The sequence below is a fragment of the Apis dorsata genome, unplaced genomic scaffold (genome assembly GCF_000469605.1).
Source record: "Apis dorsata unplaced genomic scaffold, Apis dorsata 1.3 scaffold_32, whole genome shotgun sequence".
Lineage (NCBI taxonomy): Eukaryota > Metazoa > Arthropoda > Insecta > Hymenoptera > Apidae > Apis > Apis dorsata.
Genome location: NW_006263334.1, coordinates 811510 through 823372, shown reverse-complemented (window position 1 = coordinate 823372; position 11863 = coordinate 811510). Strand labels below are relative to the sequence as shown.

The window sequence follows — 11863 nt, the reverse complement described above, 5'->3', positions numbered from 1 at the left end:
TTTTTGATAATTGTCTGGATTAACGGGGAGAAATTGTGCGAAAATTTAATAACGATGAATGTTAAAAAAAGGAAAGGCACGATGATCGAAGGATAAAATATAAATGTGTAATTTTTTTTTTTTGTTATAAAGACTTGCTCGATGGTTTAGATTTATAGACAATCGTTTTGAAACCTTTGATTGTAAAAGGTTTCTCCCTTCCACGATCCCTGTTTTCTCTCTTTTAGCGGAACAGTACTTAGAAGATTGGTTGACGCCTTTAAAGGGATTTAAAGAAAGAAGAATGTTTCGAATTGTCACTCGATAAAATACAGTCGGATAAATGTATAAATTGCTCGCCCCCCCCCCTTTCTCGGCAAATGTAATTGTACTTTCTTCTTAATAATTATGAAAAGGAAAATCCTTTTGAAATCCTTTCAGAATAGATGATTATTATCGTTCAATTTAATTTAACCAAAGGAAATTTTAATTCGTGGAATAGAATGTACTTTGAAAGTCAATATCCTTGATCAAGTCAATATCCTTGTTTTTCATAAGTTTTCTTTTTTTTAAATACAAAGAGAAGATACATTGAATCTTTTATTGCATATTGCTAACAATCCAATCGCAACTTAAAAAAAAGATTATTTCCATTTAGGAGAGACTTATTGCGAGGAAAAAAGTAAAGAGATTGAGCATAAACTTTCAACGACAATCCGGATCCTTATTTTACTCTAATAACTGAACGAAATGAAAATTTTCCAGGGATATTCTATTTTCTCAAAAATATCCGAAATTTTACCTTTCGAATAATCTGTAAAAAAATAAATAAATAAATTCCTTATTAAATTTCTTACAGCGCAATAAGAACTATTTTTGCAATTAATTAGATCATGAGTCTCTTTTTAGAGTCTTCTTTAAGTAAAAAAAAAAAAAAAAAATAAAATAAAACGAGAAAGATTTGTCTTCTCCTCTTTGCGAACATCGTAATCCCTGTGTACAAGCCAGATCTGGATTCACGGTACGCCGATCTTTCCAATCGCAATTTATCACGATTGGTCTCTAAGAAACATCAATTGAGAACAGTTATAAGCCTTCTTCTTTCACGTTTAAAAAGGATTAAAAAATTCGTCTTGTTGCTTTTATACTCGTGCTCTCGATCTTCGTCTTCCTTTCCCCCCTTCCCTTGTCGTTCTTAACTTCGAATTTCATCGATAGTTTCTTACTATATCCTTTCCCTCTTTGGAATTACTTCCGTTATTATATCTTTGTACACTCGTACAAGAAGAGAAATATCGAGTAATATTGAAATTTAACGATAAAAAAAATCCTCGAGTATCACTTAAAGAGAAGGAGGAATCGATGTCGTCGAAACGGAAATAATAATATTTAGAAAATTTGAATAAATTCCAACGAGTCTTCGAGGATGAAATTACTCCTCCTATATTATCGATAAAATGAAAAACTGTTGGATAATCGAGAGAAAAAAAAAAGTCTCTCATCACGCGAACAACAACCATCTCGTTGCAACCACTTCATTTATAAATATTTCCTTCCTTGATCAAAATTATCGTTGAATTTCCTGATTTTTTTTTCTTTCTTTCCGGAAATAAAAAAAAGCCTCGGATTTCCATTGAAGAAGAGAAATTGAATTGAAATATCGCCGTGGAAATTCATTTAGCCATCGAATTGCATTTTACGTTATTACGTTACCGATATTGAACACCGTTGTTCCACGATGCAACTTCGTTTTACAGCTCTCCGCCATTAATAACGTGATCTTTGATGATTTTCCGTGCCACGGTTATAAGGTTCCACTTCCGTGCCGTGATAACCTCCCGATAAGTAGATTCACCCTCGCGATACAACAAAGACATTGATCCGAAACGGGAGGTGTCGGAAAAAAAGCGCGGAGAAAGGAGAGCATTTTTTCCCTCTCTCCTTTTTCTTTTTTTTCTTTTTTTTTCTATCGACCTTCCCGAGAAAGGTTTTTCCCGTGACCCGAAGAAACGATGAATATAACGGTCCGATTAAGCGAAGTCTTTCTCTCCTATTCAAACAGGAGCACTATTCAATTAACGAAGAAATGGAATTTTCCTTTTTTTTTTTTTTTTTTCTATCGACCTTCCCGAGAAAGGTTTTTCCCGTGTCCCGAAGAAACGATGAATATAACGGTCCGATTAAGCGAAGTCTTGCTCTCCTATTCAAACAGGAGCCCTATTCAATTAACGAAGAAATGGCATTTTCCTTTTTTTTTTTTTTTTTTCTATCGACCTTCCCGAGAAAGGTTTTTCCCGTGTCCCGAAGAAACGATGAATATAACGGTCCGATTAAGCGAAGTCTTGCTCTCCTATTCAAACAGGAGCCCTATTCAATTAACGAAGAAATGGCATTTTCCTTTTTTTTTTTTTTTTTTCTATCGACCTTCCCGAGAAAGGTTTTTCCCGTGTCCCGAAGAAACGATGAATATAACGGTCCGATTAAGCGAAGTCTTGCTCTCCTATTCAAACAGGAGCCCTATTCAATTAACGAAGAAATGGCATTTTCCTTTTTTTTTTTTTTTTTTCTATCGACCTTCCCGAGAAAGGTTTTTCCCGTGTCCCGAAGAAACGATGAATATAACGGTCCGATTAAGCGAAGTCTTGCTCTCCTATTCAAACAGGAGCCCTATTCAATTAACGAAAAAATGGAATTTTCCTTTTTTTTTTTTTTTTTTTAATGGAAATATTACAAGATTCATCGCGACGTTTGAAAAATCATTAAGCATCAAGCTTTTGAAGTTTTTGTTATATATATATATATATATATATTTCACGAAATTATATTTTTTTTTGATTTTAATTTTTTAAAAATCGTTCGCGAATCTTGTCCTTTCTTCCTTTTCTCGTTTTTTCCTTTCTCTTTCTCCTTTCTTCCTTTTTTCTCCTCGCATTTTTATACATATTTTCTCACGCTGACTCTCCTTTGATCTCTCTCGGGGTCGAGCCGGGCTTTTTCAATAGTATCTATTTTTAAATTATATTTTTGTTGCCCCTTTGTAACTTTGTAACTTTTTTTTTTTTCCCAGCCAGTAAAAATTTATGTGATTTCATCGTCGACTGGTCTCTTCCAAAAGAAAATATACATGTATATGTACGAGTTATGGTTAATATATAACAGCGACTATCGATATATTTCGTTTCAAGATATTTTAATAGATAGAATCGTCTCGATTTTTTTCTTTTTAACTTTCTAAACCAAGTTCAAGAGGATATTTTCATTTATTATTTTTCCCCTCTCTTCCTTTCTTTTCCCATCTTTAAATAGTAGATCGAATTTGAGTGATCTACAGCAGGATGACGTCTAGAAGAAAGTTTTGCGTGGGAAACTCATATTTCGAAACGGGATCAAGTTTTTATTAAAGCTTTCTTTTACGTCGCTCAACGCGATCTAAAGATATTTTTGCATATTATTGGACGTGCTATTCCTCCCTCGCGCGAAAGAATAAAAACAATCGAAAAATTTCACTTATACAACTTCACTTATTTCGTCGTCCGAGTTAATGATATTTTTACGTTAAAAAAAAAATAAAAAATTTATCACAGCAACCCGAGAAGCTTGACATTTTCAAATTTCGCCAATAATTTTTAACATCGACGAAAGAGAGAGAGAGAGAGAGAGAGAGAGAGAGAAAGAGGGAGGGGTAACTTATTTTGCCAGACCGGTTATTTCTGCGAAAAAAAAAAAGTTTTGCAACTGTTTTTCAATGGAAATTGATTTTTGAAATATATTTTTTGACACGCGTGCATAAAAGATTCGAAGGGAAAATATTGTTCCGGAAGCACTTTCAAATAATCAAGAAATTTAATACGTCGTATCAAAGGGGTTTTAACTAGGATAAAATATTATCTTTCGAGAACACATTGACAGTTGACGACGCTATTACGCGTCTCGAATGGAGTAGCTGGTGAAGTATCAACATGAAACAGTTATTGATCACTTTCAAGAAGAAGGAAATGTTTATTCTTGGAAATTTAAAATCGAATAGTTGATTAGAACAAAAATTTCTCTTCGAGATTCAATACCAACCAACGCATAATTCGTATCACAGAGACACGAAGTTTGTTTTATTTCATCGCATCGCCCTCTCTTCTATTCCCGTATTTTCGTTTACATTTTTTCCCACTAATTAATTTTCGTCTATCTTTTTTCCTGAAAAACTTTTCATCGACTCAAAAAAAAAAGAAAAAGAAATCAGATCAAACCGGTAGAAAAAGTTTACAACCGAAACTTTACAACACGAGCACCGCAGTGCGATCTATTAATTCCACTCGAAACGAAAATATTCCATGTCGAACAGCCGTCATCATCACCCGCCCGCTCCCTGCGAGTCGTAATTCGAGAACGTAATACCCGCAATATATATAAAAATATATCTCAACGAGTCGATTTTACGACGAGAAGGACGGAGAGAGATAAGGCCTTTTACTTGGCTTTTCGATCGAGGTCTCGTAACATCTGCGTAACCGCGTATCGTGGTAATTTATTCGATCTACGGCCTGTAAAGCCACGCTCCTTTTGTCGTTGGTAGAAATATTCGGAAAGCGATATCGACGAGGGGTTCGAAAATTTCTCTCTCCTTGCCCCTTCCCTTCTCCTCGCAAAAGTTTTTGCGGGAGTTATCGATAAAAAATTTGGACGAGGGAGGTTGGGCGAGGCGTGGTAAAACTTGGCTATTAGTTCGAAATGTTCGCGTTTAAAAATTTCAAAGGAAGGAAAATTTATTTTTCCCCTTCGCGTGAAATATCGTATCTTCTCTTCGAAATAAAATATATCTTGGGGATATAAAATGGGGGAAATTTAACGATGATTACAAATAAAGTTATCTCGATAATTTATTGTTCGAAACGTAATTTTGTAATAATTTTGGAAATAATTGTAATGGCGGGTTACGTATGGATCCAATACATGTTTTAACGAGTAATTAAAGTAACTTTATATAAATTTTTAACTGGTTACTATTTTTCAACGGGTTAATCGTTATTTCGCATTATTAAAACGAGTTGGTCCAATTTTCGACGAATAATAAAATCAGGATAGGGACAAGAACGAGATTAAAAAATGGATGAAAATTACTATAGCTTGAAATCGCGCGTTAATTGGACGTGGGAAGAGGGCGGGATAAAGAGGCGTAGGAGATTCGACGTCTTTCTTGCAGCGAGGAAAGAAGGTGAATAAGGGGAGCGTGGAAAGGGAGAGATGGCGTGGAATTTCAAGAATGGCGCTCATAATGGTCCGGGCCACATATTAGTTTATCTCGTGATGATCCCAACGAACGAGGTCCAACTTCTTGGCAATTCTACGACGCTGCGTGCTGCTCCTAGGAATGCTCGTCCTCGCGTCCACGTTCTCCAACGTCGAGAAAGAAATTGCGCGCCGATTTCGAAATTAATTATCGAGATCGGCGATTGGATAACGATTGGAATGAGCGTCGATGGAAATTGATACGCGTCGTTCCAAGATGCTTCGAAATTTTGATGATTGATATAATGGTTCGATATTAAGTTGGAAATTAGGTCGATTTGAAGTATTTGAATACTTGATACGAGATATTATATATATATATTTTTTTTTTGTTATCGAAAACTTTTATTATTCCTTTATTCCGTATTTTAAAAGTTTTTTTTTTAACAGTTGAAAAACATTTGTTCATTTCGAAAACACGATCGTCAGTACGGAATTATAAAGCCATTGTGTTACCATTGTGTTGCCACCTTTTCATACAAATTGTTTTTATTTCTCCTCTCTTTTTTCTCGCTCTCTCTCTCTCTTTCTCGCGTGGAACGCGTCCCCTCTCGTGTCACGAAACCTGACACTTTTCGCAATTGATCGTTGTATAAACGATTTCATCTCTATCAATCGAATCGCATATCCTTATTTAGACATAGCGCGATAACGATCCGATCTCCTCCGTGAATGGAAATCCAACTTAGAAGAAGATATCGAAAGCTTTCCTTTCCTCGTACAAACTGATCCTTTCTTACTTTTGCAGAGAGAGAAACTTTTATTCTTTTCACCGATTCCACGCAAATATCTCTTCTTCCATTATATTTCTAACGTTATGAGATATTTTACGATCAAATTAAATTCGAAAATGTTGCAGATATTATAATAAAAAAAACTGGCGAGGAAGGAATAATTTTTTTTTTTTTCCTTTTTCTTTTCGAATTTCGTTTTGGAATAACCAAGGTTAGGATATCGATGAAAAATATCGATGAACGTTATTCCAAAGCCGCTTTAATATCCGTTCAACGTCGCAGGAAGAAAGTTTCAAAGAAAGCTTGGCTGGCTACTACGAATTTCGACCGTTTCTTCGCTCCGATTTCCAATATCTTCAACTCGTTCATACATCGAATTCTTCCATTCTTTCCTATACCCGGATCTGGACCAATTTCAGATGTGCCGTTTCTTCCTTTCTTCTCGTGAACTCGCTTTATAATATTCGATCCCTCCGCGAACAATAAACACGCATTTTAACACGCTCTCGAGAGATTCTCACGCATGCCAATCTACGCAATCCGTTTTAAATATTTCAAAATGGCGCGTCGATTATCCCCTTCCTCCCTCTCTTTGGTTTTTCGAGAAAATTAAAACGTAAATTTCGTTTCGTTCCACCCGTGAATTTTTCATTTTTCGCGCGAGCTCGTACGAAAACCTTTTACCTTCACGTGATTATTTTATATACAACAGCGTACGAAATATCGCGTTACTGTAAATTCGATGCGTTTTTGAAACACGAGTACTCGCGCCGATTCGATTTATAACCGATTATTACGTCATTATAATTCCAGATAATTCTGAATTGTTCAAAAATTATTTAAAATCGATCTCACTCGATTCATTAAAAATTTTATATTATTATCTAGTTTGAAATGAAAATATAAATATTTATAAGTAATATTTATATAAGTTAAATATAAGTTATATTTTAACATTTTAACATCGTGTTTCGAAATTTTATGTTATTATCATAAGTTCGAAGAAGCGAAACAAGAAACAGATATCGCTTTAACGTTAAAATGTTAAAATAAATTGGAAATAAATTGTGGGTTTCAGATAATTTGTCGAGGGAAATAGTGCGATGATACGCTCCGGCGTGAAGCAAATCCAAGTTGACGGGAATGCGTTTCTGGGAAAAGGGTGAGCCGAGCGGCTCCACGTTCTACCCATTTTCGTTGGACCGGCCTTGTTTTCGGTGTATCGGCAATTTATCGTGAAACACAGAGGCGAGGAGAACACGGCAGGGAGCAACACGATCGGGCAACAACTTTATGCCGGTAACCGGAGCCGGAAACCAGAAGGAAGGCGCAACAGGGAGCTAAGAACACTTCCGTTTCTTCCAACCGAAGTCAGGCTATCCAACTTTTATCAGGATGTTGCCTGCCAACGTGGTATCCTTCGTCAAAAAGGTAACTTTTTTTAGCTTCTTTTTCTTCTTCTTTTAAAAGATATAGAAGTAACCTTATATTCACAAAGTATCAATTGTCAAGATGATGGTAATAAATTATGAATCAAACTTTTCAAAATATCAATTTTCAAGATCATCGTAACGAACTATGAACCAAGCTTTTTTTTTTTTTTAAAAAGATATAGAAGTAACTTTATATTCGAAAATTTAGAAAATATCAATTGTCAAGATCATCGTAACAAACTGTGAACCAAACTTTTTTTTTGTTTCTAAAAGATATAGAAGTAACTTTATATTCGAATATTTAGAATTTAGAAAATATCAATTGTCAAGATCATTATAACAAAGTGTGAACCAAGCTTTTTTTTTTTCTAAAAGATATAGAAGTAATTTTATATTGGAATATTTAGAAAATATTAATTGTCAAGATCATCGTAACAAACTGTGAACCAAGCTTCTTTTTTTTCTAAAAGATATAGAAGTAATTTTATATTCGAAAATTTAGAAAATATCAATTGTCAAGATCATCGTAACAAACTATGAACCAAACTTTTTTTTTTAATAGCAATTAATTTATCAATTCTAAGTTTAATTCTTACATTCTTAAATTTTAAATAAAACATTTGATCGACTAAATTTGTCCAACTAATTAAAACTAATCTAAAAAATCTAAACTAACGCTTCGAAGAGACGTTTCATAATAAAAATAACCGTCCAATTTAACGAAACAAAATATTCAGTCTCGTTCATAAAGTAAGAAAGGGAAAAAAAAAGAAAAATAAGAAGCGAGTTTTATTCCCCTTTTTTTATCTTCTTTTCCCCTCCTCCTCTCGGGGGAATAAAATATATTTATCGACGCGATTTATATAGAAAGCGTTATCGAGAAGAAATCCAGAAAAGTGTATCGTGAAACATACGGAGAATACATTTTCACACGAGCGAACGGCTGGCTAAGTTTCATTCCTAGCGCGTTTCTCGCCCTTTTTTAGAACGAGATTTACACCGAGGGAGGGAGGGATGGAGGGGTAAGATGGTTTCTTTGTATCGTTGGAATCTAGACTCGTGCGAGTTAAGAGCGAGCGGCGATGAATCCTATCCCCTCCCCATGGTTTGTAACCAACCCCTTGGAGGGATTAAACGGCATTGTTTCGAGATCGTGTCAAGATGTTGGCGATCGAGTCGAGGGGGGGATTAAATTTCTTGAGAGGTTGGGAACATCCGGAGGATGCTCTTCTTTAACATCCAGTTCGTCGTTTGTCGGATTTCGTTACTTGCCGGAGGCGGAATCGAGATCTCTATTTTTCAGATCGTGTGGAATATATATATATCTTGTGGAGAGAAAAATTGTAACACATACATGATCCACTTTAACGAAATCGAGAAAGAGTCGAAGAGAAATTGTTCGAACATTATTTGTTCGAATTATTGTTTGGAATCGAGATCTTTATTTTAGATCTGTTTAGTCGTGTGGAATATATATATATATTTTCAATGGGGAGGGAAAAATTGTAACACACACATGATCCATTTTAACGAAATCGAGAAAGAGTCGAAGAGAAATTGTTCGAACATTATTTGTTCGAATTATTGTTTGGAATCGAGATCTTTATTTTAGATCTGTTTAGTCGTGTGGAATATATATATATATTTTCAATGTGGAGGGAAAAATTGTAACACACACATGATCCATTTTAACGAAATCGAGAAAGAGTCGAAGAGAAATTGTTCGAACATTATTTGTTCGAATTATTGTTTGGAATCGAGATCTCTATTTTTCAGATCGTGTGGAATATATATATATATCTTGTGAAGGGAAAAATTGTAACACATATATGATCCATTTTAACGAAATCGAGAAAGAATCGAAGAGAAATTGTTCGAACATTATTTGTTCGAATTATTGTTTGGAATCGAGATCTCTATTTTAGATTCGTTTAGTCGTGTAAAATATATATATTTTGAATGTGGAGGAAAAAATTGTAGTACACACATGATCCATTTTAACGAAATCGAGAAAGAGTCGAAGAGAAATTGTTCGAACATTATTTGTTCGAATTATTGTTTGGAATCGAGATCTCTATTTTAGATTCGTTTAGTCGTGTAAAATATATATATTTTGAATGTGGAGGAAAAAATTGTAGTACACACATGATCCATTTTAACGAAATCGAGAAAGAGTCGAAGAGAAATTGTTCGAACATTATTTGTTCGAATTATTGTTTGGAATCGAAATCTCTATATTAGATCTGTTTAGTCGTGTGAAATATATATATTTTGAATGTGGAGGAAAAAATTGCAGTACACACATGATCCATTTTAACGAAATCGAGAAAGAATCGAAGAGAAATTGTTCGAGCATTATTTATTAAAATTATTGTTTGGAATCGAGATCTCTATTTTAGATTCGTTTAGTCGTGTGAAATATATATATTTTGAATGTGGAGGGAAAAATTGTAGTACACACATGATCCATTTTAACGAAATCGAGAAAAAAAAAATTGTAAATTGCTTGAACATTGTTTTAACGACTCGCGTCGTTAGAAAATTTAAAAGGAATTTGATGTAAAAGTTTGTAATATATAGGGTATAATGGAAAGGAAAAGTTTGAATGTACGATTGAAAAAAATAATAAAATAATCGATTTCATAACTACGTTATATAACTACGTTATTGTATCACGTGTAACAGGTTTTACGAAGTCGAAAAGCGGATTAGATGAATAAATCGAAACATTTTGCGTCCGCGGGATGAATAAAATATCAGGAATGGAATAAATATCGTATATTTAATAACATGGAAGTTGGATCGATCGTTTGACTCGCATGCACGAGTAACCTCTAAAGTATCGACGTACAAAATATAAATTTTATATACTAGCTATATTTATATATATTTCATTCTAACTAAAAAATTTTATATTTAAAAAAAAAAAGTAAGAAAGTATCTCTTAAAATATTTCCCTTAAAAAAAAAAAGAAACATTTATAACTGTAAATATTTCGAAACACATTGAAACGTAAAATGATGTAACTTTAAACTACGAATAACGCGTGCAAATAAATAATAAACCATAAATATTTCTCGTACGTACTCGCATTAATATCAAGGTATGTTGAAAATATACGTGAATTAATTGTTTAGAGAGATTTAATGGCGATTAAGTTTGTTAAATTTCGTTTCGTTTCGTTTCCCCGTTTCAGAACGAATGAACTACGATAAAGGATTTTGGTCAAAACGAGTGAATGCAATCGCAACAAAAGCGCGGGGCTTTGCGTTGGAGACTGATATCCGGGCTTGTTTGATCTAAAACGCAGATTTTCGAGTTGAATTTCAACAAAACAATGGCCCGCTTCACCAAAGATTCATGAGGGTTTCCATGAATTTGTCACGAGTCAGACACGAACGGATCCGAGTTTCACGCGATTTCGATTCGCATTTTCTCCATTTTCTGACAAGGAGAAAAAGGAGGAAGCGATCCATCGTTCGACTCGTCTCATTTATTATACGGAGATAATTATAGAAAGATTTATGGAAAGTAAATTCGCGGAAAGAAAAAGTTTTTCTACGAGAGAGAGAGAGAGAAAGAGAAACTCTCGAAGGATAAAGCGAAGCATTTGTCTCACGTTCTTTTTAAAAGCGCGGATGACGAACCTTTCGAACTATTCGTTCCAAATTAAGAATTAATTTAATTCTTAATATTCTTAATTTAATAAAATTCGTCACATCGTTTGACTTTAATCGTTCGCAATTTTTATTGTCGATTTGGTTTATTTATCGAATAGATATCGAACTACTACATTCGAAAAAACTGATTTCGATTCTTAAAAAAAAAAAAAAACTCTAAGTCGGGCCAACGTGTTCAAACCTTACTTTCTACTAAATGAACCATCTTCGTTCATTTTAACGATTTCTCGTGCGTGCTCTCTCCATCGACATCGATGAACGACATACTCGATAACAAAGAAATATCGATACCGTCTGCTACCATTGTCGAAGCATTGTTCGAGGTAGCGCGGGATTACCACCATTCATGGAATCGTTTCACTCGGCGTGCACAGCGCGGGGAAGCGCGCCAATCCGTGTTATTCGACACACGCGCTTCCAACAGAGGTCCTACATTTCCTCCATCCTCGGTGCACCCATTTTCGATAGTATTTTACACCCATAAAGATCGAGGAATTATACGGCTCACGCTCGAAAAAATCCATCCATCCGATCCATACGTCTGCTCTATCGTCGAAATCACTGTTCAATAGAGGTAATAGAGTTACGTAATTTAGTACACTCTTCGCGACATCGGAGAACGCGTTAAAAGGAAAAAAGAATTATAGGCATTTTCGATTGGAATCGTTTAGCAAAGAAGCGCACAAACATGTGTTATTCGACACACGCGTTTCTTTCTACATTTCTTCATCCTCGGTATACCCATTTTTGGTAA

At 34.6% G+C, this 11863-nt stretch overlaps 1 protein-coding gene and 1 long non-coding RNA gene across 9 annotated transcripts in view; one reads left to right on the top strand and one right to left on the bottom strand.

The window, feature by feature from the left end:
* The window catches only part of LOC102675205, a 109605-nt gene that overhangs the window by 693 nt on the left and 97049 nt on the right, over positions 1-11863 (bottom strand). The window lies entirely within an intron of this gene.
* The window catches only part of LOC102674467 (regulating synaptic membrane exocytosis protein 1), a 138414-nt gene that overhangs the window by 39008 nt on the left and 87543 nt on the right, over positions 1-11863 (top strand). For all 8 annotated transcript variants that reach the window (XR_004150899.1, XR_004150900.1, XM_031511906.1 and 5 more), the window contains one exon: positions 7075-7427. Coding sequence is in view for 6 of the 8 variants with exons in the window: in XM_031511906.1 (XP_031367766.1) it covers positions 7392-7427 (36 nt within the window). In the remaining 2 variants the exon portion in view is untranslated. The remainder of the gene's footprint in view (positions 1-7074; positions 7428-11863) is intronic.